Raw genomic sequence first — 27,576 nt, 5'->3', positions numbered from 1 at the left:
GATTCTGGTATCCTGTGGTACCAAGATTTTCTCTGTGGCCTAAAGCCAGAGTTCCCCTGGGGGTGAACCACAGGCCCCTCTCACCACTGCCCGGCCCCGCCCAACCACAGCCCCCATCCCAGCCTCACCGCAGCGGCTCCGTGGTTTCCTGGACACTCTCAACCAACAGCAGCTTTTACCATAATGGTTCCCACGAGGGGCTTTTAGTCAGTTTTCCCTGCTTGGTTCTCAATTTCTTTGATGGGGGAAGATGGCTGGGGCCCAAGGTGCGGCCATGGGCTGCTGTCCCCAAATGATCATATTTATCTCATACTCTGGACACGGCACATCATTTCAGCTTAATTTTATTTCCTCTTATAAATGGGCACAGCACAGGAAGTGTTAAAAAACAAAAAAACAAACAAAAAAAAACAAAAACAAAAACAAAACCAGTTCCTTCACAAGGCTGGAACAGGAGAGTACCCGCAGTGGGGCAGGCGCCTTGGTCTCTTTTTTCCACTGTCTTTTTCTTTTGTTTTTCCTTATTTAAGGTTTTGGCCATGAACTCAGGACAGGTACGGTTAATAAACAGGTTACAGGGGAGAGAAGGGGCAGGGAAGGCCTGGGGGAGGGAATGGCAGACCCCCACCCACCCCAGGCAGGTTCTGTACAGGAGAAAGGACTCACAGGAGGGAGGGACACTGTCTTCAGGGGGCTCTCTGGAGCCACGCCGCCTACGAAAAATATTTACATGCATTTGCCACGCTGAGGCCAGGGTCACTGTGGTGCCAGGCAGGCACCTGGGGGATGCTGGGGCCATCGGCTCTCAGATGGCAACTCCCAGGGCCCAGTCTCGATGCCTCTGTAAATCTGTACAGTTTGCGGGCTTCTATTTACAGGCAAGAGGCCTGGGGAGGCAAGTCCAGGGTTGTAGTTGTTGGGAGAAGAAATCCAGAGAACACAGGAGGCAGCCACTCCTACCCCATGAGGCAGAGGGTCTGCTCCCTGCGTCCAGGGGCCCCCACCAGGAGGCCTGACAGGTGGCTTTGCCAACCCCAGGGGGGTTTGGCCCACACACCCTAAGCCCTGCCTAGCCCTGGTTGCCACCCACATGCCTCCAGCGATCAAGGGGACCAGTCTTTCAGGCAAGGCCCCCATCTGGCCTCCTGGAGACAGGGTCTGGGCTCTCCAGGTCCTGGCCTGCCTCGTGCTCTGGCAGCCAAGGTCCCAGAGGCTCTCAAGCCACACAAGCTCCCTCTCGTTTGGAACTCGCTGTGCTTCCAGCAAATGCCAAAGCCCCTCAGAACACTCCATCACAGGCAGGGGTAGGGGGACATGAGGGCCCTGCACCCACATTGCACCTGGGAGAGCCTAGCTGGTCCTCACTGAACTCTCTTGGACTGCCTTGCCCCGGTCAGGCCGGCCAGGGCAGATTTGGGCTGGTCAGACTCTTCAACCTCACGAGGATAAAGCCTGGACATCTGCCTTGGGTCCAGGGATCCATGAACAAGGCCCCTGGCCTCTTCTCTCAAATGCTAAGGACACAGAGAAGAGAAGCCAGTGCCCGGAGCCCAAGCCGCAAATCAGAAGCCAACCCCTGGGATGTGAGGAGCCAGGCCTGCCGGGGCCACCCCCACCATGGGCTCCAGCCCTACCGAGAACCTGCACCCACTGTTGGGTCTCCCACCCGGGGTCCAGAATCTTCTGGGGCTGGGGGCCCAAGCCCTTTTCTCCTCTATCCTCCCTGGTTTCTCAGCCTCGGCCTGCCCAGGCCGTCTCACCAGAGCTGTGCTCTCCAAGACAGCAGCACCCCAGGGAGCAGGGTAGGGAGGCTGAGCCTTGTGGTCTGTGGCCCCAGGACCCAGCCCTTCTGCTCCAAAGATGACTGAGGCCAACCCGCCCCCTCCAGATATCAGGGGCCCCCCATGCCCACTCTTCTAAGGCTGGGTCCACCTGGCTTCCTCACAAGCCTCTGGGCCCTGTGAAAGAGGGTTTTGGGACTGGAAGATGGAGCCCAGCCTGGAAAAGACAGGCTGTGGGACAGCCCCTGGAACCTCCCCCTCACTGCCTACACACCGCTACCCCTCATCCTGCAGAAATCTGCTGCCAGGGCATCTTGAAAAGGGCCCTGAAATAAAACCTGCCTTCCTGACTTGAATCTGGGATGTGGGTGAGAGGGGTGGGGGTGTGAGTGCCAGCCAATCGCAACTCACACCACATCCCTTTGGCTCCAAGAGGCCCCCTGCCAAGCACACCCTCCCCCAAAGATCTGTGACCCCACATTTAAAATACCGATGGAAATAGCCCTACTTGCTAGGTAACAAAGGAAGTAACCCCTCCCCCACTATCACCTGGTCTCATCCCTCAAACCCTGACCTCGGGGCCTGAGGGATCTGCAGGGGCTGCTTCCAGCCATGGCCCCTGAAGCTGCAGCCAGAATTGTTTGGCCAAATAGGTGAGGGGGTGTCCACAGGGAGGGCCTCTGGGCAGGTGGGCTGAGGTTGGCCTGCCAGGCAGAGGGCAGAGGGTGCGGAGGGCCCGCCCTCACAGGCACTTTGGAGACTTGTGTCCTGGGAGGCAGAGTCAGCCCCCTAGCTCAAAGCAGGAAGGGGACACAGGGAGATAAAGGTGCCCAACCACATGCCCCCTCCCTGCCCTGGGCCTTCCGTCCTGGGAGACCCAAGACCCCCCAACAACCTGGGGCCAAATTTCCTTCCTCAGCCTTAGAGGAGCCCCCAGGCTCCCAGCTAGTGGGGGTCTGGCCCCAAACCTCCCCCTTTGCCAGCTGTGGTAGGGAGGAAGCAGGTAGGGGTGAAGCCAGGCCCATCTGCGTGCAATGCCCTAAAAGGGCTGTGGCCCCACACTTTTTCCAAGAAAGGCAAGGGCCTGCCTGTTTCCCTCCAGCATTGAGAGCAGGTCATGTGGAGTGAGACTGTGCATCCACATGGGATTGTGTCTGACACTGGCTGGGGTTGGTGGCTGCATGGTTGGTGTGGGCACCATGGCATGGGACTGAGTATGATGGGGCAACTTAGGGGGACCCAATATGGGCTGATTGTTCCGGCTCGATTCCACCCTCCTCAGTAAGCCTGAAAGCTGGAGACAATGTGTGTTGTGCCAGAGTGTGGGTGTATTTGGGGTAGGAGGAGGCCACACTGTCACTGTCATGTGACCATGACTAGTGACTTGCATTGCAGTACGTGTCTGGGGGTGTGTAAGTGATGCATGAGGATAAACATTCTTGGAAGGATGCGTGTGTTCTGTGATATGTCTTGATTGGCTGGGCGGTCAGGATTACGTATGGTTTTGTCATTGCATGCTTTTGTCTTGTGTGTGACTGAGTGAAAATATGTGTGATAGTGAGGGCAATGGTGTCTGTGCAGAGTCCCCTCATAGGAGGGACATCAGAGCAGCCCCTCCTCACCAGTGGCTGCCCCAGCACCCTCAGGAATCTGTTTCTTGGGGGAAGATGCAGAAAGAAATGAAGTCTGGGGTACATGTGTACTTGGCAGGCAAGAGGAGAGATTCAACAACCCCAGAGAGACCAGAACAAAACAGGCTGGTGACAAGGGACACCCTCTCACCCAGCTAGAGAGAGGCCCTGGGATACGAGCAAGAGGTTGCAGTGTCTAGATGATTTCAAGGGCTGTGTTTACCAAATGTTTGTCCTGGAAACCAGCCTGAGTGCCTCTCTGCCCCAAAAAGGAGATCTCAGTGAGACCTGTGGGTGCCAAGTCGGGGCTCAGGCTCATCTCAAGCCCCACCCTTTCTTCCACCACCAGCCAATCAGGAGCTTTCTTCCTCCCATCCATCTGACATGAGGTCCTGAAGCCCCAGACTGGTGGCAGGGATGAGGGGAACAAGAGATGAGCTCGTAAGGGCACAGTCTGGGGCAGATGGCAGCAGCCCCTCTTCCTCGGGGAAGATCTGTGTGAGGCTGGCAGCCTGGGCAGACCTTGGGAGAGAGGGCAGAGAAGAACTGGGGCCAGGTTCCAGGCCCAGTCCCAGGCTTGGGCTGGTGGGGCCAGGCTGGGGACTGGACAGCAGGGTGGTGTTGAGGCTGCAGGGAGGCACTGTGGCTCCACTAGGCATAGAACTCCTCCTGCTTGTCAGGCTTCTGGTATGTGACGCTCGCCTGCTTGGGTTCCTCCAGCGTGTAGCTGCCCTCATCCTTTTTCTTCATACGATAGATGAGCAGTGTGACCAAGAAGGCAGCAAAGAGGGCGCCCACCACCCCGCCCACAATCACAGCTGTGGAAGAAGAGGGCACAGGTCAAGGCCTAGAGGCAGGGTAGAACCAGGGCAAAGGGTCCTCGGGGGTGGGGGCCAGGGTGAGGAGAGGGCTGGGAGTCCCAGATCTGAGTTGGAGTGATGATGGAGTCAATACTACTACTACCAGCACTGGGTACCATCATAGGCCTTCACTGGCTGCATTCTAATCGCCCAACACACTAACTCACTGAACCCTCACACCAGCCCTATGAGGGAGGGGTCATCTGAGGGCTTCATCAAATTTAAAATGCCATCACTCATAAGATGCCCCCAGTATTTTATAACTGCTAGGAAAGAAAAAGCTCTGCTAACTAAATATGACATATCCCAATTACAGAAGAGTTAACATGTGAACAGATGTGCCTCTTAGAATTGATTAAGGGCAAAATGACTATCCCCATTCTACCAATGAAGAGAAGGAAGACTGGAGAGGTGAAGTACCTTGCCTTGAGTGCAAAGCCAGGATTTGAACCAGGAGTCCACAGACTCACTAGATGCGGCCAGGGCAGGTCCACAGGGACTGGGGTCAAAAACTGGGGAAGGTCAAGCTGAAGGATGGGTCAGAGATTAGCATCTAGGAAGTGAGGTCCCAGGGGGTCAGCCAGTGTGGCCCAGGAAAGCAGGGATCAAAGTCAGAGTCCACAGAGGGGTCAGAGGACACTGAGGAAAGACCTAGAGATGGACATGAAGTCAGGGTTGGATATTGGGAAGGAGGAAAGTTGGGAGGAGCCAGAAGGCAGGTCCTAGGGGGTTGAGTTCTCAGGTTTCCTTCCTATCTGGCTCCTAGGAAACCACGCCCTGATCTCCTTTCTGGGTTCCTAGAGGCAAACTGAGGCCCAGCCAGCTGTCTCACTCTGGTATCCTCCCAGGCTCCCCTTGGCCCAGACCCCAAGCCTCACCTACGAGCACCTCCTTCCGCTCCAGGATACTCTTCTGAGGCAGCTGAGCAGCTGAGCTGCCCGAGTCGATGGCATTGTCCAGGAGGCCAGGGCCCGGGCGGGCACCCTTGGGCAGTGTCCCAGGTGGAGATGATGCCTTGGCCGCAGCCCCTCCCACAGCTACCACCTCATTGGCTGTGTCTGGTTGTGTGGTCTCTTCTTCTGGCAGCTCGAAGTCTCCGCTGGGCCCCCCACTCACCGGAACCTCTGGCTCATCCCGGATTGTGGTCAGGAAGGTCTCTGGAGTTGGGGTCTGCAGAGAGGGTGGCATGAGCCCAGGACAACCACACATGCATGCATAACCCCCCACCACCATCCTACTGCCCTGGGGGGCTAACACTTAGCACTCCCTACATGCCAGGCACTGTGCTACACACTATCCCCATGAAGGAGTGTAACAGTGCCCCCAGTTTACAGAGCAGGAAGTCAGCTCAGAGCATAAATGACTTGCCCAAGGACACACAGCTAGTAAATGGGGGACAGAACTAAAATTCAGATCTATCTGTCTCCAGAGTCTGTGTTTCTAACCACTAACACACTGCCTCTGTTCTTGCTCTGGCCACATCCTGTCCCCCTCATGTCCCCTCCAGCTGCTTTAGTAACAATCCTTGGGGGATTCCTGCCGAGAAGCTGTTTGGGAACTGCTGGGTGCAGATGCTATGGATGTGGGCCTGGTCCCAGTCCATGCCTAAGGCAGGGGAGCATCCTGTAGCCTGGAGGCCAGTCCAAGAGCACAACCTGCAGAATATGATGGCCTCAGGGGCAGGTGTCCCGGAAACCAGCTCAGTGACTGACAATCTCTAGGGCTCCCACCACTCGGAGGCAGGATCAGAGCTGGGAATGATGAGACCAAAGTGGGGGCTGTGGGAGCCATCAGAGCAGGGATGTCGCTACTTCAAAGGTGGGCATGGAAAGGCAGGCCTGGTGTCCAGGCTGAAAAGAGGCTGCAGCAGTGCCCCAGCGTACACAGCGTGCGCAATGGCTCCTCCAGCAACCTGGGCCCTGTGCACCTTCTCCTGGGCTCCGTGCCCCATCACTGTTTCCCCTTCCTGCTTGGCCAAGTCTGTGTGAAAACACCAGGCTGCCCCAGCTGCTTGAGGAGGCAAGGGAAGGGCCTGCATCCTGCTGGAGCTGGCTGGGGAGTCAGAGGGACTGACACTGACCCCAAGGCAGCGCCACGGCCCAAGGGCCTTCCACAGTGAGGCCAGCTGCAGAGGGCTCTGGCACCCAGTCCATGTTCCCACCTCTCCATCTTACTCAGTGCACCCAGCTGGGACCAGACCACCTCTCTCATGTCCTTGGGATTCATCCATCTCTGGCACTCCTGACATCTTCATCCTCTTCCCATCAATTCCCCTGCCCCATCCAGAATATCCCAAATGCACACACATGCAGCCCTGGCCCTGCGAGACTGCCCGGCTCTGGCACCAACTGCCTGGGTTCAAATCCTGACTGTCATCGCTGGCTGCGGAGCCTTGGGAAGTGGCTTCACCTCCCTGTGCACCCACAGTTGCTCGTCTGTAAAATGAGATGACCACAGTGCTGCCCGTGGGGTGGGCATGAGGGCTGGGGCTAACACAGGTAAAGTGCTGAGCACTGAGCCACACCCAGGCAGCCCTCCACAAGGCGAGTGATGCCTTCTCATACACCAGCTCTTAACCACCCTCAGACCCATGATAATAACAACCGTGATGACGACAGCAGCTGAGAACCCACTGGCTGTACCATCACCAGGCGCTGTTCTAAGCACTGTGGATGTCAGGAGACTTCATGCTCACAATGAAATGATACACATTCTATTGTTTTCTCCTTTCCGTAGATGAGGAAGCGGAGGTATAGAAAGGATCAGGGACTGGCCTGAGGTCCCGTGACTAGGAAGTGGCAGTGGAAAGATTCTAATCCAGCTGCCAGACCACTGAATTAATTCTCTCAGCCGAAACACTCAGCCCGGCCCCCCCTTGTCACCAATGCACACGTTCACCCAATTCCTTCCCCACCAATGTCCCATCCCATTAGGATCCAACCACCCCAGCCCTCGTTTTCTGTCCCTCTTCCCTCCCTATCCGATCTCCGTCCCTTGGTCCTGCCCCTCGCCCCCACTTTGTCTGGCTCATCTCTATAGCCTCCTGGTCCTCAGTCCTGTCCAGCTCCATCCTCCTCATCCCTCCCCTGACCCACCCTCCTCCGCCCTCCTCCCTGTCCCTTCTCAACACCCTCACCTGAGCCACCTCTGTGGGTCCAGGGGCAGTGGTCCCCAGGGGCAGGGTGCTCCTCTCAGGGATGTCAGGCTCCTGGGTGTTGGCCGGCCTGGGAAGGGCTCTTGGCCGGGAGGTAGCTGTGCTGACCAGCCTGGGTGTTGGGGCCTCGGTGTCCAAGACAGCCGCCGTGGTGGGCGGGGAGGGCGCCTCGGGGGTAGTGGCCCGTGCTGTAGCCACTGTGGTCAGTGGGAGAGGCAGAAGCCTCCGTACGCCGGTGGTCCTTATAACAGCAGTGGTGGCCGTAAAAGGGGGTGCTGCAGGGGTGCTGGGGGCGGCGGTGGCCACTGTGGCAGGCACTGTGGCCACAGTCAGGGCCCCTGTGCTTGTGGCAGCAGTGGTAGCCATGGTAGTGGAGACGGTGGTGGCTCTCTGGCTGGGCTCTTCCGGGACTTCTGTCACCACCAGGGGGCTGGTGGCTGGCTCCAGGGTGGGGCGCTCAGAGGGGAGCTCTTCAAATGGTGTGCCCACAGGCTGGATGTTCGTGGTGGGCAGCACCGCAGGTGTGGTGGACACCGCCAGGGCTACATCTGGGCTGAAGCGCATGGCTGTCTCAATGCCCGACTCCTGCTCGAAGTCTGAGGGGGTGGGGGAGAGGGAGAGAGCTAGGGAGCTGGGTGGTTGTGAGGGGCATGAGGATCCCAGGTAAGCAATGGCCATCAAGATTAGGTCTCCCAACCCCCTCTCTTTGCCCAATTTTCCCAGAAAAGATGAGAGAAAGGAGGAAGGCACAGCCCAGCTAAAGGTGGCCAGTTGCTGATGTTCCCCAACTTCTCTCTGCCAAGTCAAAAATTCTGGGGGCCGCCTCTCCCGGGAAGCCTTCCTTGACTATTCCTGCCCACCCAGCCTACAGTTTCTATGAGGTTGAATCCAGGCAGCAGCAACTGAGGCACTACTGGCTGCAAAACTTGCTGGGGCTTGCAGGGGAACACAGGAGTGGCATTCTGGGAAGAGTCAGACCCCAAAGGCACCCCTACCACAAGCTCAAGGCAGGGGTGGTACACTAAGGGCTTCCCCCAGAGGCAGAGGTGGAGGGTAAGAGGGAAAAGAAGCCCTTGAGGCAGGGGAACTGCTTGAGCAATCTGGCTGACGCAAAGCCAAAGCCGGGACAGTGAAGGAACTTGGGAGGAAATGAGACGGGGGTGGGGGAGGGAGAAGCCACAGCCAGCTCCTGGGCTCAGAACCAGGCAGGAGGGAGGGGAGCCAGGGAACTTTGCGAATAGAGATGTGACCCAATAGAAACGAGTTTTACAAAGATTAATTTGAAAGAGGCTCAAAGGACTTGGCTAAGGAGGGGAGACCAGAGGCGAGGGCTGTGGGCAGCCAGCTCTGTGGTGTGCAGACCCCGTACCATCTCCTCAGATGCCAGCCCATGCCCTCACTGGGCCCAGTCTCAGCTGCCTTCTTTTTGCTACCATTTTGAGAGCTCCTCCTCTGTGCCAGACCCCAACTTCCTATCCCAAACGCTCCTAGAGGCACTAAGAAGAAGTATTTCTCACCATCCACAGGTGAAAATACAGGGATTCAGGGAGGGGGAGCACCGAGGGGCACACAGTTGCTACATGGCAGAGTGGGGTTCGCGGTGCCCTTCTCTCCCAAGATTCTGCTAGACCCAGCTGACCCTGGCTCCCCTTCCCCAGGGCGGGGCCATCCCAGGCACCACTTGAAGCACCTGCCCTGCGTCATCACTGCCCTAACCCCACCATTGGCCACAGCTTATTGCACCTGACGGGACCACCAGAACCAAGCAAGGTCTGCAGAGAAAGCCACATAGCACACACAAAGATGCAGATGTGGGACCCTGGAGACCTGGGCATTCTGGGCCCTGAGGTCCTCCCAGGCCTTGTTCTATCCCCAGAAGGATGTTCTGCCCTTCTTGTTCTGGGGATCCAGAGCAAGAAGAACTTGCCTGACCCATGCAGTGAATGCCCCCTGCCTCACTGAAGCAAGCCCCCCGTGGGCTTCTCAGAGTTGGGGCTGGATACAGACTGGTCACTGCCCCCAGGCAGAGGTAGGGAGGGGGGTACTTACAGCCCGAGCCCGAGCCCGAGTAGAGGTCATCCAGTTCATCATCGGGAAAGGAGTCATCATCCCCAGAGCCCTCCAGGTCCACGGGTCTCTCGAAGTTCTCACTGCGCCAGCGCTGGGCCTAGGGAAGGTAGAGGTGGACACAGGGTTCGGCACCCAAGACTGGCAGCCTGGGTGAGCCCAGAAGGGCGACAGGTGCCCTTGTGGGCTGAGTGACATCCACGTGGGTGACAGAGATCTTGTGTGTACCCTGAAGGAAAGTGCGTGTGTGAATAATTCACAGGGCAGGGGTGGGGTGTGGCAAGTCACCTGGGGTCCCATCCCAGAAGGCTTTCAGTGTCTGGCTGATGACTTTCTCTTAGAAACTGGTCATTTTTCATCTTGACTGCACATCTGAATATTGTGAAAACTAAATTCAGTGGTTCAGTAGGTCTGGGGTGGTCTCTGAGCAGCCGCAATGTTGGGCTGGCTGTGGGGAGCCCTGGGGCATGTGTGAGCAGGCGAGGGCTGGAATGGCCCTGCATTTGGGGCCCAGCCTCTCACCCCCTGCCACTGATGGGCCCCCTTCTGGAGTTGATACAGAGCCAGAGTGAGGATCTCAATCCTGTCTTCATATCCCCAGCCTCAACCACCTGCTCCAGAGCCCTGCCCAGCCCAGCCAGGGCAGGGAGCCAGGAGGTGCCCCCTCACCAAATGCACACACACACATAGTCTCAAAGTAATGAATTAATCAGTATTTACTTTCTACCAGTGAGTCATGGAGTGGAACAATTAGTGTAATTGCTCCCGTGACGAATTGCTGGGTCTTCCTCCTTTTTAGACATTCTAGGAGCTCAGAGCAGTAGGGCCCAACTTTTCCCCAGCTCCCCTCTGCCCAGAAAGAAAAATACCCAGGGTGGAGGAGCTAGAACTCCCCATGGCACTCCCCTCCACAACCTGAATCAGCCAACCCAGAGTCCCTGCTCCCTCCAGCTCTCTGGCAAGCAGCCTGAAGTCACACAGAAGAATGGGGACTGAGCAGGGACCCAGGCTCCAGCTCCTGCCCCTGCCCAGGGCTGTCTTCACTGTCTTTCTATCGTTCCCAGTAGGCTGGGCAGTGGCTGGGAGGCCTTTAGCTGGGAGGAGGGATACTAAGAGGTCTGTGGTCCCTGGAAGCCCCCAACTGAGGTAAATGTGGGTGCCAAAACAAGGGAGTCCCCAAGATTCCTCAGTGACCAGTGCCACTTAGCCCCTAACTTCCTGCTCCAAGAAAAGCCTGTACAAACCCAAAGACCTACCCCCATGCCACATAGACCCTTGAAATGACACACCCCAGAGACACAGCACATGCACAGACACACACTGAAACATGCTCACCTAAAAGCAGCCACAGAGGGCTCAGCGTGTCAGCATGCCTGGGGGTAAAAACAGCCACTCACATGGGGCAGGAGGAGCTGGGCCTGCTGTGCAGCTCTGAGCTCAGAGACAAGCATCGAGCCTCCTGGAAACCCATCAGCCTCCACTCAGGTAGCGCTCACCTACATACTATTCATCCCCAGCTCAGTAGCCATCGACATGACAACCGTTACCATGACGACCATCTTCTCCATGCTAAGGACCAGGAGCTGCAGCTCCCCACAGAGATGGGGTGGTGCAGGAGAGGGAGAGATCACGGGGGAACTGAGAGGATGACAGGGAAGGGGGAGGCAGAGACAGAGACGGTGACAGACAGGCGAGGACTGAGGGAGGCCAGGGGGCAGAGGGGCAGAGACGGGGAGGGTGGGCTGGGGGTACGAGAGAAGGAGAGAAGGCAAGGGTGGGAGGCAGAGGGGAGAACTCACACATCCTAATTTAGCCTCATGCTGATGAGACAAGGCTGGGGAAGGGGCCACCTCAGTAATTTTCCAAACCTGCTTCCAAGAGTACATTCTTTCCGAACAGCAAGCATCCCCAATGGCAGGGCGTGCAGGGGGAGGAACGGCCCAGTCACCCCTGAGCCCACCTGGGATGCTCAGCGGGAACTTAATGCGAGGACACCTGGGACCTGCAGGCATGGGCGCTGGGACTCATGAGGCATGGGCGCTGGGACTCATGAGGCCCTCTCAGGAACACTACAGAGGGGGTGCTGGTAGCTGCAACTCCCAGAGGGGACAGAGAAACGGGGGTTGGGGAACGGAGCCTGGGAGGCAGCAGGGAAAGCCTTAGGAGTCACAGAATGCCTGAGGAGGAGGGTGACAAGCAGCCTTTGACCCCCAAACGACCTCCGCATTTGCATAATCCATCATAATAAGCATAATTATCCATGCCATTCCCTTAAAGGAGAACTGAATCCAAAAGCCCCAGGACGCTGCCAGCTTCTCCTTGACCCTCACTGTGCCCCCTCCAGGAAAACACAACCCCCCCATGCCTGATAGGAGGCTTCCATACCCCCAAGACACGCGCGCACGCGCGCACACACACACACACACACACAGCAGCCCAACATCCTCATGCATATACATTCTTCTGCATGTACTATGCACCCCAATGGATACACACACACACTATTAAGTGCAATGTTTGCCCACACCAATCTGTATACTCACCACAGCCTATAGGCAATACAGCCCAGCCCACACCAGCACACACTCACCCATCTACTTCACCCCTAGCTGCATGTACACATGCCCTAGGGTACTCACAGACACACACACACACACTCCTCTCCTCACCACACACCCCACGGATGCCCCCGACAAACCTCAGCATTCTCCTGACCCCACGCACCACACTCACCTCACCAAGGCCCACAACACGGACCCACCGCCATGGCCACGTATGTTCCCTAAACACACATCGCTCCTAGACATCACCCTCGGCAGGTGCATCCTCTGACTCAGACATGAACCTCACAACTCGGATACAACCTTTCCTCTTGGCTGCACCCCACACACACAGCGAGCGTGCCCGGCGGAAGCACTGAATCTTCTGCTTCCGGCCACCACTGATCTCGGGAGGGGACACCCAGCGGAGGCTCCCCGAGCGGCCCATGAAGGCCTGAGCATCAGGTCCCAGGGGAGCGGCTGAGCGTTCCCAGGGCACTCTAGAGACCTCTGCCCGCTGCTGCTGAGGGCCTGCCCCAGGCCAGGTGCTGGGAGCATGTTATTTATGCAGCCTCCTTTAAGCATCACAACTGCCCAGGGTTTTATCATCCCCATTCCACAGATGCAGGAACTGAGGCAGGGCTTAGAGTCCAGGCATGAGGCCTCTGTCTCTGAAACCCTTGTCCTGGACATTCCTGGGCCACCCCCAGACCTATTGCTTGTCCAGGGCTAAATTCATACATCTGTGCCCCGCAGCTGCCCTCACCCCCTGCATGACATCAACTCAGCAATGCCCACAGCCGTCCATGCCCACCCAACATCCACACCCACGCGCCAGCACACGGTGGTGATAAGACTATGCAGCTCATAGCATTGCAGGAGAAGGGGCTGAGCACGGGACCCAACACACCGGGCGCTCCCAACACCCTGCCTCCACATGTGCGCAGCCTACTTGTCCCTCCCTGAACCTGCCCCAGCAGACATACATCCCGCCTCACATGCCATTAACAGGTCCACAATACCTGCATCCCAGTTCCCTCCACACACACGTGCACGCAAACACGCACTTTCCTTCCGGGTACACACAAGTGCGCACACACATCGGGATGAAACGTGGCACCCTTCCTAGTGGACTGATGCCCCCCACTTCCATTTTTCCTCACAGTCCCCTAGTCACCACACCTTCCGGAACTAACCCACAGCCTCACTCCACAGAGGCACCTCAGGCTCCCAGCCCAGAAAGGACCAGGCCCAGCAGTGACCCACAGGCCTTCTCACTCCACATCCACTCCCACCGATCCTCTCCTAGAGTTTCAGAGCAGCAGCTGGGGAGGCTCCCCTGGGCCAGGGGCAAGGAGGTGCCACCTCCCAGGTTGCCCAGCCCCCTCCCTCCCAGGAGCACCCCATCAGGGCTGTGATGGGTGAGGGTCCAAATGAGCTGGATATCAGCTAAGTCTCCTCACTTCCACGGCTACCTCTACCCACCCACTCATCACTCACTCTGAGGGCAGGGGACACGTTCAGGAAGGCCAGTGCATCCCTCCCACCCCATCCTCCCTCAGAGCCCACTCCAGAGTTTGGGGTCTCTCGTGCCCAGCCCCACACCACCATGAGCCTCCCTAGAGAAACCGGTCAGCACAGAGGCAAAGCATAATGAACCAGCTCCTCTTTACTACCCGGTTGGCTGTCAGGCAAGCCATTTAATCTCGGCACCTCAGTTTTCTCATCTGTAAAATGGAGATGATGAGAAGACTATGCAGCTCATAGCATTGCTGTGGGAAGGGGCTAAGCACAGGACCCAACAGCAAGTGAAAAATGAATAAATCAATGTAGCCACGATTGCTGTTAGTTTATGTTAAAATTTCTATTATTATTTCCAAGTCTTTATCTCATGTAAGCCTCAACCTTCTCATGAGGGAAGCCAAATTGGGATGACTACACCCAGGCAGATGAGATGATTAATGCCCGGAGAGGTTAAGTGGCATTGCCAAGGCCACACAGCAGGGGAGAGTGCAGAAAGAGACAAAAAGAGAGAGGTTGGATGAAGGGGGAGAAAGGGCAAGTTACAGAAACAGACACAAGCACACAAATTAGGTCAGCAGGCTGGGGGCCAGGAGCCCGGCACCCCTGTGCGGCGCTAATCATGTTGCAAAAAGCCAAGAATAAAATCGAGTGTAATTAGTTCTGCCCGAGCTTCCTTCCCCTAATTAGCCAGACTCAGGCCTCACTTTCCTGGTGACCAGAGGCGACATGAGCAAGGGGTGGGGGCCCAGCTTTAGGTTCTGACAGTCTTGGATTCAAATTCAGCTCTGCTTACTTGCTGGGTGACTTTGGATGTGTTACTTAACCTCTCTGAGCCTGTTTGGTTAAATGAGGCCAACAATGATACTTCACAGGGCAGTTGTGAGAATCAAGTGAGATCATGCCTGCACACAGTCGGAGCCGTATAAGGCTTTGTCTATATTCCTACAGCCTACACTTCCCACCTCAGGCTGCAACTTCAAGGCTACACTGGGCCTGAGGGATCACTGAGTTCAACTCTCCCCTTTTACCGATGTGGAAACTGAGGCACAGAGAGGGGAAAGCCTTGCTTATCACGAAAGGAGGGGGCGGGGTTAGTCTGCCACGAAGCATTCAGAGAGGTAAAGTGATTTGCCCAAAGACACACAGCGACGTAACTACTAGCTCCTCGAGGCAGGGAGGGAGGGTGTCTCAGCATGGCCCTCTGGATCCCTGCAGGCTCCGTCCCCAAAAAGCCCTCAGTCCTGTGAGAACTCAGTGCCCCTCACGCTCACCAGATCCACCCCGGAGACCCAGAGCATCACCGCAGGAATGTGGGCTGGGGCCAGGCTCCGGGCAGCAAGACAGCCAAGGGGGCTGCACAATGGGGAGCCTGGACCAGGAGGGGGATGTCTCAGTCCCCACCCCCACCCAGCCACAGCTGCCCTGGCCAGGAAGCCGGCAGTCCCACACCCACTTGTGGCTGGAGATGAGGGGCACGAGGACTGCACCTGCTGGGGAAGGGGCTATGGAGCCCAAGTCCCAGAGAGCAGAAGCCCGGGGAGGAGTGGAATGGGGAGGGCAGAGAAGGCCAAGCTGAAACACCGCAGACCCCCCCAAGAAAAATCCACCAAGCCCAGACACACACCCTCCCACTCGCCCCAACTCACACACTCAAGCCTCTCACAAACCAAACCATCCCCACCCCCTACTCCCATCTACAAAGGCAGCTCAGAGGGCAGGAAATGTTCCCTTTGGGCCTGTCCCATCCCAGTCAACTCCTCTGCAAAGATATCATGGCAGCAGAGCCCTCCCTACCCCAAGCCTGTATCTCTCCTGTCACCTCCAGTCCGCCCTCTACCCAGCCCTGTGTTCCCACCATCCCCCCAGGATGCCCTTTTTCCCACTGTGGCACCTGCCTCCACCCACATCCCCACCCCAGCCCCAACAGGAGAGCAGGTAGCAGCCCTGGCTCAGGCGCCCACAGCCTCCAAGACCGTGGGCAAATCCTCTTCCCCCTTCTCTGCCTTTCCTTTGCCCCATTTGCAAAATGGAAAACCAAGCATGGTGGTCTAAGGGCCTTTCTGATTCTGACACTCTGGACTCCCAAGAATTTGATCCTTAGGTCAAGGAGATCCAGGACAACGTTATTTACGAGAGGGAAAAAATGGAAATAACCCACATACCAAACGACAGGGGACGAGTTAAATAAATGAGGGTACAACCATAACATGGAATATTACGCAGCTATCAACAATTGAGTTCTCACAAATCTACACTGTCTAATGAGGTTATTAAAAGACATAAATGCATCATAGAAGGCTTTTTTTACTTGCTACAAGGAATATTGAAGGATGTGGGAAAATGTACATATTGATCATCAGAAGACAAGACAGTATAGCTGTTGATAGGAATATGCAGATGGCTCTCTCAATTCCGATGTGACTTTGGGCAGATATTTAACTCTCTCAGGCTGCTTTAACTGGTAAAACAAAGATAAGAATGCCCACCTCGTGGGGTTTACAGAAGGAGGCTGGGCATGTTCACCCATTAACAAATTGCTCAGTAAATGCTGGCTATTAATATGAGTATCATCATTATGTTTAAAAAATAGATTACAAAAAATATGTAGAACTTGATCCTGTTTTAATGAACTCACTACCAAAGTGAATTTCTAAATGCTGTATTATAACTAAAGGTTCCCAGAGGCTCTCTCTGGGTGGTGGGATTACAGGCAGCTTTAATTTCTTCTCAGGACCTTTCTGTATTTTCCACAATTTCTACGATAAACCCATAGCACTTTTGTTATTAGAGAGCACACATTCTCCCTGAGTCTCCATCCCTGGTGTTCTCTGGTCTGTGAAACTTCCGGGTCCCCTGGTTCTGCTGAGACCCCATTGAGACTGTTCGTGAGGAACCTTACGAGGAAACTGAAAAGGGGGGTGGAAAGGAAATGAACACAAAAGCCTCTGAGGGAGCTGGCAGGGCCCAGCGGCCCGACCGAGCCTCACCACAGGCAGGCTGGCTTGGCAGGACCTGGCTCCCTCCCCTGGCATCAGCCTGTCTGGCGGCCACCTTGGCCTGTGGTGCCCAGACACCCACCCGCCCGCCTTCTCCCATCAGCCCTGTTCCTGGCTCAGCCGGCCTGGCCAGTCTCCGTTGAGGTGCAGACTGGCTGCCCTACAGCAGCCCACTCTGTCCCCTGCGCCTAGACAGAAGCTGACAATGCAACCCTGGGAAAGCCAGGCCCCCTCCTCAACCCAGGGCTGGGACGCCTCCGTCACCGCCCCATCAATCCCAGCCACCTGCCCTCTCACGTCACTCTTGGCCACCCTGACTCACACTGCTCATTGATGCCTGTCCCCAAGCTCGTGCCTGAGAGCAGGACCACCCACTGAGGCCCCGTTTCCAGACCCAGCAGCACCCCCCACACCCCGCTCCCAGCTGCCCACCCCCATACTCCTCCCACACAAAACTATTTACAGTTCTGGGAACACGGGCTCCTTCAGGCCTGTTCCTGCTTCCTGGAATACCTTTCCCCACCATCTCTGCCTGGCCAGCACCTACTCAGCTGGTTAATCAGTAAAACCAACGGTTATTAAGCTCCTACTGTGTGCCAAGCACCATCCTAGGCACTAGATATGTCCCCACGAAGCTGGCTCAGCTCACACAATCCCTCCTTTGTCAGCCTGCTTGAATGTCACATACGCACGCCAACCATCTCCCTGGTCCAAATTAGGAAGTCCTTTCTTGGGGACTCAGTACCTCCACTGTGTTGTCATTTACTAAGGGAGAAGGCCCACCAACCATGCTCCCATCACTCTAACAGGCCCTTCCACCGGATCTCAGTGAACCCACTCAGCTGCCCTGGGAAGCAGATAATATGGTCTCCATTTATAGATGAGGAGACTGAGCCTGTTAAGCCACCAGTGGGGTCACACAGGAGTTGAATTCTGGCCTTGCTGAGTCTAAATCCTGTGTTCAGTGAACTCCTGAACCCCTGAGAATGCCTGCAGGGAATGCCAGTTTGTGATTCAAGACTCCTTCCACTGAGCACTTTTCTGGAAAAGGCTGGGCCATTCCATCCCTTACGAAAATGATCACAGCCCCCACGGAGGGAGCTCTCACTAAGTGCCAGGCTCCTTATATGCACATTGCCTCATTTCTCTTCTCAAACACTTTACCAGAAAGAGATTGCCGTTCCCATTTCACAGATGGGCAAACCAAAATTCAGAGAGGTGAAGCAACTGGCTCAAAGTCACACAGCAATGGGCCAGGATTTGAACCCAAGATTAGCTGAACCCCAAAGACCATGCCCTTTGGATTGTAGAGCACACCTGCTCCTAGCCCTAATCAGTTTCCCCTACCAGAAGGCTCTCAAAAGCAGGGCAAATGTCAGAGACCAGCACCACCTCACACTCAGCTCCCTGTACAGAGACAGCCTGAAAGCCTGGGAGTGAGTAGAAATGGAGGACAAGGCGCACTCACACGACAGGTGGCCCAGCTCAGGTAGGCACCCCCCGCCCCCACCATGACTCACCAGCAGGTGCCTCTAGGAGTCCGTCTCCAGGCTCCATGACTGTCACTGCCAGCAAACACGGCAAGGGTTGCCCGCTCCTGGGGCCCAGGAGTCTCCGAGGAACAACCTGGTGTGGAGTTAGGTGTTCCCACCCTGGCTTCCCACTCCCAAACTGGTTACCTGGTCACATCCCTTCGCCTCACTGGGCCTGCTCTGTCCTCCTATGAAATGGGAATAATGATCCCCAACACACAGAGATACCAGCTGTCACGTGCCTAGTGGTGATAGGCAGTTAGTAGGCACTGGGACATGACACTGTGTCCCCACTCAAAGCTCACCTCCCTGAACCACCAAATCCACCCAAATGATGTCCCCACATGCCCAGCTAGTCTGCAAAACCAGAGCTAGTCCTCAATCGCTCACCACTGCCTGAAAATTGGCTGGTTTATTTCCGGGCTTCAGAGGAATGTGTCTGTCTCCCCCTCCAATTGCTCCTGGTGGCAGTGACTGGGTCTGTGTGGTCATTTCTCTAACCGCAGGGCTCAGACTGCTTCTGGAACACAGTCAGCCTCCATCAGTCTTTGTTCAGTGAATACTGTGGGTTGCATCACCCCCCAGAGATCTGCCTCACCTGCCTCCTGCTCCCAATCACTATGGGATCCCGAGGCAGGCCCTGCTCTTCTCTGGCCTCAGTCTCCCTGTGTGTAAAACCGAGGAATGGACAAGAGTTCTCTCTGGTCCCTCCAAAATCCAGCCAGGAGGACTCCAAGTGAGCTGGGAGGAGGGAAGAGAAACAGACACTGATCCCAGCATATTTTGTCATAAAATGTTTATGTAAATTATATGCAAATATGCAGATCAGTGGGCTCCCAGTGGAGCATACATTCTGGCCATTTCTCAACCAGGACTGGAGGAAAGCAGCCTTCACTGAGCACACACTAAGCACTGGACTCTACCTTCTCAGGAGCCAGTGAAATGGGCCTCCTTACTCCACAGAGGCAGAAAGCCCAGGCGACTTGCTAGAGGTCAGTGAGCTCAGCCGGAGAGTCAGGATGGGATTCAGGACTGGAGCAGGGAGAGGGAGAGCAGGCAGGGTGGGACGTGGCAGTGGGAAGGGGCTGGAGGAGCACATGGAGGCCCCTAAGAGCAGAAGGATCCTCAGCCTGACCTTGGAATCACTTGAAGCCAGGTGAGGGGGCTCCAGGGACCTCGCCAGCCCTAGAGCTCGCTGGGCTGACCCCAGCCTCCTCCAGGGAACTGAAGAGAACCTGCTGGAGTCAGCCCGAGCAGGCCCAGCCCTTCCAGCTGTCCCGGGAGCCTGCACAGCTCTGACGGCTCCCCAAAGCCCTCCCCACACACATGCTGAGCATACACCCTGGGCACACACAGCACACACACACACATAACTGAAACGGCCCTGTCTGTAAGAATGTGTGTGTGTGTCCAGGCCTCTCCTCCTGAGGAGGCGGGCTGTGGTTCCCCGCACCCTCCTGTTTGCTGGGTTATTTATAACCAGCCCAAACTCACACACAGTGGAGATGCCACTCCCCGCCCCCAGCCTGGAGCAGTCCCACTGGCTTCTCGGCTGCTCCTCTTCTAGGGACAGAACAAGCCAGACTCAGATGATCTGAGCCACAGCAGCCTTGGGAGTCACCGCCACCATCACCCAGATGGGAAACTGAGGCACAGAGCAAGGCATCAGACAAAAAGCCTGGAAGAAGGGCTGGCAGGGCCCTCAAAAGCCAGCCTAGGGCCACACTTGCCCCAAGGACTGTCTCCAACCCCAGATGGGGCTCTATGGGACACAGTGGGGTGAGAAAGGGAGGGAAGGAGGGAGCAGACATGTCCAAGCCCTCACCCTCCCCTCCAGAGGCCTGGGAGACACAGCAGGGACTCTGATGCTCGACTACGTGGCTCCAAATCCCAGGACAGAACTTCACCAGCTACGCGACTCTGGGCAAGTCAGTCTACCTCTCTGAGCCTCAGTTTCTTCACCTACTAAATGGGTATAATAATAGGACTGACCTCAGGGGTTGGGAGGATTAAATAAGATGATCCAAACAAGGCTCTCAGCCCACAGTCTGACTACTTCTCAGCCTAGTGACCCAGAACAAGCTGCTTGGCTTGAGCCTCAGTTCCATCCATCTGCAAATGGAACAACGATATGGCCCAGAGGGTCATAAGGACTGAAGCACCAGTTCCCACACACAGTACGTGGTCAGCACGTACAGATTCCATCCTCTTTTCCTCCATTCCTGGGGGCCCCATGGTTGCTGACCACCCCCAGATCCTCTCCTTGATACTCCCTGTCTCCCATCTCTGAGCATCTACTATGTGCTGGGCTTGGTGGGGGTTGTTCTAGATATTATGCCTTGGAATCTTCTAAACAACTCTTCAAGGGATAAATTCCCTTCCCAGCTCTGCAGTGGGCCTTCTGCCTTGTTGAATATAGATGTTCTATAAATACTTGAGGGATGAATGGATGCAAGAATGAATGTGATCAAAAAGTCAGATAATCACAAGCGTTGGCGAGGACGTGGGGAAATCGGAACCCTCACACACCACTGGTGGGAATGTAAAACAGCACAGCCGCTTTAGGAAAGAGGCTGGCAGTCTCTCAAAATGTTAAATGGAGTTTCCATATGACTCAGTAATTCTACTCCTAGGGTATATATTCAAGAAAAATGAAAATATATATGTCCACACACCAAAAAAGGTAGCATTATTCACAATAGCCAAAAGATTGAAACCACCCAAATATCCATCAGCTGATGAATGAATAAATAAAATGTGGTATGTTCATACAATGGAATATTATTTGGCAAAAGAAAAAAAAACTAATACTGAGGCTGGGCATGGTGGCTCACGCCTGTAATCCCAACACTTTGGGAGGCCGAGGTGGGAGGGTCACCTGAGGTCAGGAGTTCGAGACCAGCCTGGGCAACATGATAAAACCCCATCTCTACTAAAAATACAAAATTAGCAAGGTGTGGTGGCACGTGCCTGTAGTCCCAGCTATTTGGGAGGCTGAGGCAGAATTGCTTGAACCTGGGAGGCAGAGGTTGCAGGGAGCCGAGATCATGCCATTGCACCCCAGCCTGGGCAACAAGAGCAAAACTCAGTCTCAAAAATAAACAAATAAACTAATACTGATACTACAGTGTGGATGAACCTTGAAACCATTATGTTAAGTGAAAGAAATTGGCCACAAAAGACCACATATTATATTATTCCATTTATATGAAATGTCTGGGATAGGCAAATCCATACAGACAGAAAATAGATTAGTGACAGCCTATGCCTGCAGGGATTGTGGAGAAACAAGGAGCAACTGTTAATGGGTACAGCGTTTCTTTCTGGGGTGATAAAAACGTTCTAAAATTAGTGATGGCTTTACAACTATGTAAATATACTAAAAACCACTGAATTAAATACTTTAGATGGGCAAGATGTATATGAGTTATATATCAATAAAGCTGTTGTTTCAAAAATAACAATGAATATGAGACTGAGGCTCAGAGAGGACAAGAAACTTGCCCAGGGTCACACAGCAGAGCCTGGACTCAAGTTCAGAGAAGCCCAGCGTTCCTTATCCTGACAACATGCTTGTCTTGGCCCTGCTCACCTCCTCTCCCATTTGAACATCTTCTTACCAAGCCTCAGGTGAAGCCTCCACAGCCCCCGCCCCCAGACAGGCAAACGTTTACTCCGCAGACCACAAGTGGAAAGCCCAGCTCAGCAACTGCCTCTTCTAGGCTGTTCAAAGGCCACTTTGTCAGGTGGGGCCAGTGGAGGGGGACAGGCTCAGCCCAGAGTCTTCAGAGACTCCAGGGACTCCAGACCCAGGCTATCTGCCGTCCCCAACCCTCGACCCCAGCGTTCCAGCTGCAGCCCTCAGTGGTTCCGGATGCCCCACCCCACCCTTTGACCATGTGCCTCACCCCTGGCTGCCCTCAGGAAAAGGCGTGAGGATATGTCCCTGCCAGGGAAGGGGCAGAGCCTATCAGGGTCCCAGTGGTAAAACACGCCTGAATTTTAACTCAAGTCCATCTGTCCTCTGTCCCCATGGCTGTCTAGGGCAACCCTGAGGACAGGTGCCTCTTCAGGCCCCACCCTTCACCCTGGCCCCATCTTCACCTGGCTCCCAAGCACCAGCTCCGCCCAGCACAGCTGGCAGCCGCCAAGCCCCTCGGGTGGTTTCCACTCTACTCTCTGGCAGAGGCCTGTCTGTCCTGGGCTAGGCCTGGGCTGGAGCTACCAGGCCTTTGTCTGGAAGGTGCTCGGTAGCCCCCTCTCTCCTGCCTGGCTGAACTCAGGTATGAAGCCTAAAACACCTTAGGCCCTGTCTTGAGCCTCAACACCTTGGCTTTGCCTCCCAGACTCTGATCTCTCAGCCATTAAGAAGGGAGGAGGAGGCCAGGAGCAGTGGCTCACACCTGTAATCCCAGAATTTTGGGAGGCTGAGGCGGGTGGATCACGAGGTCAGGAGTTTGAGACCCCGTCTCTACTAAAAATACAAAAATTAGCTGGGCATGGTGGCGCGCACCTGTAATCCCAGCTACTCAGGAGGCTGAGGCAGGAGGATGGCTTGAACCCGGGAGGTGGAGATTGCAGTGAGCCAAGATCACGCCACTGCACTCCAGCCTGGGCGACACAGTGAGATGCCGTCAAAAAAAAAAAGAAGGGAGGAGGCCTCACAGTGCCTTAGACTGCCAGGCAGGGACCACAAAGGATCCTGAGAGGGGAGGCCAAGAACTCTACAAGGACCCCCTGCCCCTCAGCAATGGGGTGCAGGGAGCCAAAGAAGACCCAGTGCTCACCCCCCCACCCCAACATCCTCCTCCAGCCTCCTGCAGGTCCTGCGTACCCCAGGTATCCTGCCAGCCCCTTCTCCACACAGCTACAGGCTCTTTTTCTCCCCCCACTGAGCTCAGAGTCCAAACACCTGCCAGGGCTCAAGGACCCTGAGTGCCCTGGCCCCTATCCCTGCAGCCCAGGGATAAGGCCTGGCCTCCACTCCTCATGTGTCACCTGAACGTGGCTTCCCTGAATCAAACTGCTTCAGGTCTCAGCTGACCCACCCACTCCACCAGGAATAGCTCCCTGAGCATCCCCAGGCAGGATCAGAAGCCCAGCTTCTGCCAGTAGGGACCTAGTCACACCAGCTTGGCCCCCTCCCCTGTAGGGAGCTCCACCAGGGCAAGGTTGCCCACCAGCCTTAGCCCCAGGCCCCCAGGCCCCCAGGGAATGAATGAATGAATGAATGATCCTAAAACAGTCTACCAAACAGAAACCAAAGCTCTGCAGTAGACAGTGCTTGTGGGAGAGGAACTGGGCTAGAAAAGATGGACTCAAAGTTGGACTTCAGGCAAGTGGCTGTTGCTAGAACACAGTCTTGTTCCCCAAACCCAGGACGAGGATGGGTAGTGACTGCCACCTCTGTGGTGATGGTGGGCTCTCATGGCCACTCCCCCAACATTTACCATGACTAGTAGCAGCCTGTGAGCAGAGCAGTGTGCTGGACTCTGCGCCAAGTAAGCCCTAGCTCTTGCAACACCCTGTAGCACCATGGTCACCCTCCAGCTTCACAGAGGACAACACAGGCTCAGAGGACGACACAAGTATAGTGACCTGCCCAAGTTCACCCAGCTGACATGCAGAGGTCAAAGTCCAAGTCCAAGTCCATGTCAAGTCTCAGCTGATTCATCCTCCCCTGAGCCTCCCCCGGCAGGATCAGAAGCCCAGCTGCTGCCACTAGGGACCGAGTCACAGCAGCGTGGCCCCCTCCCCTATAGGGAGCTCCACCAGGGAAAGGCCAGCCCAAGAGCCAAGTTGGGCTGATGCCCAAACGCCCTCTTTCCACCATTTATCACAGCTATCCCCTTAGACACAACACGGGACACACATCCCTGTAAACATGGAAAGGCAAAAGGGAGGGAAGTGCTGAGGGTGGGGAAGGTGCAGGGTCAGGGGAATCGGCCCATGCAATCTCTGTGCACCTCCACGGTGCCCCAGGCAGTGTGGAATGTTCCTCCCTCCCACAGCATGACAAAGACAGTCTCACCACTGTGCCATGATCCATACCCACCCCACCCACCAGGAGCCCCCCCCCCCCCCCCACCATGTCTCATGACCAAACATTTGTCAAAAGCAACACTATTGGTACCTGGGCAGGACGATTTTCCACCAGCGGGACTGTTCTGGACACTGTAGCCATTTAGCAGCCCGACCCCCACCTGGCCAATGCCAGCTGCACTTCCACTACTATGACAACCAAAAATTTCAAAATGCCCCAGGAGCCAGCACCCTTAATGCCCAGCTCACGCGTCTCCTCCTCATGGAGGCGTCCCCATCCCACCCTAGTCTCAGGCGACCACCCCTCCTCCCTGCTCAGGGCTCCAACTTCAACATCTCTTGGTTGGGCATCATTTTCCCATAAGTCAGAAATGCTCTGATCAAAGAAACAGAATCCCCCCCAGAAATCAGAATCCCCACGAGGCCCTAGTGCCGAAGACTCTGATCAGGGTTTCCCCAGGCAGGTGGTGAAATAAAGGGACCCGCATCTCCTGGCCTCTCTGACCCCAGCTGTCAATTTCCTCAGGGGCACAGCCACACTCCCTCTCCTGCTACCCCCCAGCCTGCCGGCATCCAGAGTGTGGTAAATAACATATAACTGCATCTCCGAAGGAATCCAAGGTTGCTTTTTTAGTGCAGGGTGCGGGGGAGTGAGAAGTGTCCCTGGAGGTCAGGCAGAAAACAAAGCTCTGAGGCCCTCCACACACACACCATACACACTGCTCCTGACTTAATCACCTCTAACGAGGCCAGATGACCAGCTGCCCCTCTGGCCTGGGCTCCTAGACCCTGGGATTAAGAGTCGGGATTAAGGACAGACATATTTTGGTAGCTCAGAGCCCCAGCAGTGTGTGTGTGTGAGAGTGTGTGTGTGATTATGAGTGTGCGTGTATGTGAGTGGGTGTGGGGGTAAGAGTGCATATGTGTGGATGAGAGTGTGTGTGAGTGTGTGGGGATGACAGTGTGTGGATGAGTATGTGTGTGTGTGGGTGTGTGTGGGGGGAAGTGAGAGAGTGTGTGGGGGTGTGTGCATGAGTGTGTGGATGAGTGTGTGGGGTGAGTGTGTGGATGAGTGTGAGTGTGGGGGAGTGTGAGTGTGGGGGGGAGTGAGTGTGTGGGGGGGTGTGTGCATTGAGTGTGTGGATGAGTGTGTGGGGGGGTGTGGATGAGTGTGGGGGGGTGTGGATGAATGTGTGGGGGGTGTGTATGAGTGGGTGTGAGTGGGTGAGAGTGTGTGTGGATGAGTGTGTGTGGGTGAGAGTGTGGGTGTATGTGTGGGGTACGTGTGTGGGTGTGTGTGGATGAGTGTGAGTGTGCGGGTGAGAGTGTGTGTGATTGTGAGTGTGCGTGTGTGAGTGGGTGTGGGGGTAAGAGTGCATGTGTGTGGATGAGTATGTGTGTGACTGTGTGGGTGAGAGGGTGTGTGTGGGGGGGAGTGAGAGTGTGGGGGGGTGAGAGTGTGTGCATGAGTGTGTGGATGAGTGTGTGGGGGTGAGTGTGTGGGAGTGTGTGTGAGTGTGGGGGGAGTGAGAGTGTGTGTGTGGGGGGGTGAGAGTGTGTGCATTGAGTGTGTGGATGAGTGTGTGGGGGGTGTGGATGAGTGTGGGGGGTGTGGATAAGTGTGTGGGGGTGTGTGGATGAATGGGGGGGTGAGTGTATGAGTGGGTGAGAGTGTGAGTGGGTGTGTGGATGAGTGTGAGTGTGTGGGTGAGAGTGTGGGTGTGTGTGGGGTGTGTGGGGGTGAGGGTGTGTGTGGGTGAGTGTGAGTGTGTGGGTGAGTGTGGGTGTGTGGGGGGTGTCTGTGTGGGTGAGAGTGTGTGTGTGGATGAGTGTGAGTGTGTGGGTGAGAGTGTGTGGGTGTGTGGGGGGAGTGTGTGTATGTGTGTGTGTGAATGTGTGGGCGTACACAGGCATGCACATGCACACATCCAAGCACATTCAGGGGTGTTTCTGGGCGTGTGTGTCTGTCTAGGTGCATCCATGTGTGTATGCCTAGGGCTGTCTCGAGTGGCTTAGATGCCTGTGTGGGTCTGAGTGCGTCCATGTTAGCGTGGAGGGCTGTGTCTCTGGGTGGTACCTGTGCACATGGCAGCGTATGTGTGTCCCTGTCTCTGTCTCTACATGTGTGCACAGGACAAGGGCATTTGCACAGGTCCATGTTCCTCCATTTGTAAGCATGCATCTGAGCCTCCCAAGGTAGAGAGAGAGTCTCCCAACTTCCTTAATCCACAGTGTTGGGGGTAAGCCCCTGGAGCTGAGGCAGGGGGAGGGACAGCAGTTGGGGGACTCCTGATCCCCCTGGCATAGGCTACAAACACTTTTTCCTACAAAGACACCAGGGCCCCATGCATCAGCACAGACACACAACAACATACCATCACACATATTGCAGGTACACGCAAACCCCTAACCCAAACTAACATCCTAAACAGAAACATGGCCTTAGCTCCACGTGGAAAAAGGATTACCTGGCCTCACTTGCAGCCTTGCAGACCATCCCTCAAGACACAGCTGAGCTCCCTCTGGATCTGAGATTGTCCCCACAAGCCCCCCAGCTCCCCAGCTCACATGAGAAAATCCAGCCAGCCAGGGCTCAGCTCCCAGAGGCCATGTAGGGGCTTCAGCCCCGGGGAAGCTGTTCCACTTCTCACTGCTGAGTGACCCTCAACAGCCACACTTCATCTCTGGGTTCAGTCTCCTCATCTGAACAGCAAGGCCAGGGCTGATTCCTGGCTCTTTGCCCCAAAACTCCATTTCAGGAGGGACGGATGCAGGGAACTGTGAGTTCTGGGGCCGGAAGGGCAAGGAACTAAAGAAGAATCAAGAATCCCTCTAGCCTTGGTCCTAACTACCCCCTCAGCCCTCAAGACCCCTGTCCCCAAGGGGAGCCCTCAGGTTCTGGCCCTGGTGGGTCACAACCAGGGACATGGGAGGTTCCAACCAGCCAGGGAGCAAGATAAGGGCCTCTAGGGAAGCAGAGCAGGGGGAGGAAGTGAGTAAGAGGAGGAGGGTGGGAGGAGGGAGGGAGGGAGGGGGGCTGAGCAGAGACGGAGGAGGAGATGGAGAAGAGGGAGGTTGGAGAGGAGGGAGGTTGGAGAGGAGGTCTCCTCAAAACCGAGCCTGAGCCTCCGAGCCCACAGTCTGTCCACCCTCCAGAAAGACGAAGCCAAACAGGCTCCAGTGCACCTCTCCCCGCCTGCACCTCCATAGCTCACTGGGTGCCCACTGCTCCCTGCTGCCAGGCTCCACTTTCCTCTTCTCCCAGTCTTGGTGGTCACATGAGCCGGGGGCTGGGGAGAAAGGACCAAATGTGACAACAGGGGAGAACTAGAAGTGAAACAGATTGAGGACGTGTGAAAGCAGGGAAAAGAAACAAAGTAGCAATGTCAGAATTTGGGGAAATGTAACAAAGTATCATGTGTGAGGGTTGGAGGGGAGATGATGTAATG

General features: G+C 55.7%; 1 protein-coding gene across 2 annotated transcripts in view; it reads right to left on the bottom strand.

Annotated features, from left to right (window-relative positions):
• Nucleotides 1-328: 328 nt before the first annotated feature.
• The window catches only part of SDC3 (syndecan 3), a 39,739-nt gene continuing 12,491 nt past the window's right edge, over nucleotides 329-27,576 (bottom strand). The window contains exons 1-5 of one of the 2 annotated variants that reach the window (XM_063803893.1): nucleotides 12,227-12,454; nucleotides 9,476-9,593; nucleotides 7,409-8,022; nucleotides 5,151-5,442; nucleotides 329-4,230 (exon numbers count right to left, since the gene is read on the bottom strand). In XM_063803893.1, the coding sequence (XP_063659963.1) occupies nucleotides 4,064-4,230; nucleotides 5,151-5,442; nucleotides 7,409-7,990 (1,041 nt within the window). In that variant the 5' untranslated portion in view covers nucleotides 7,991-8,022; nucleotides 9,476-9,593; nucleotides 12,227-12,454 and the 3' untranslated portion in view covers nucleotides 329-4,063. Of the gene's footprint in view, nucleotides 4,231-5,150; nucleotides 5,443-7,408; nucleotides 8,023-9,475; nucleotides 9,594-12,226; nucleotides 12,455-27,576 lie in introns of those variants that run through there. The other variant, XM_016957783.4, reaches the window with a different exon arrangement.

This window comes from Pan troglodytes, chromosome 1, assembly GCF_028858775.2.
Source record: "Pan troglodytes isolate AG18354 chromosome 1, NHGRI_mPanTro3-v2.0_pri, whole genome shotgun sequence".
In the NCBI taxonomy this organism is placed as follows: Eukaryota; Metazoa; Chordata; class Mammalia; order Primates; family Hominidae; genus Pan; species Pan troglodytes.
The sequence above is the reverse complement of the archived record's forward strand: the minus strand, read 5'-3'. Positions and strand labels throughout refer to the sequence as shown.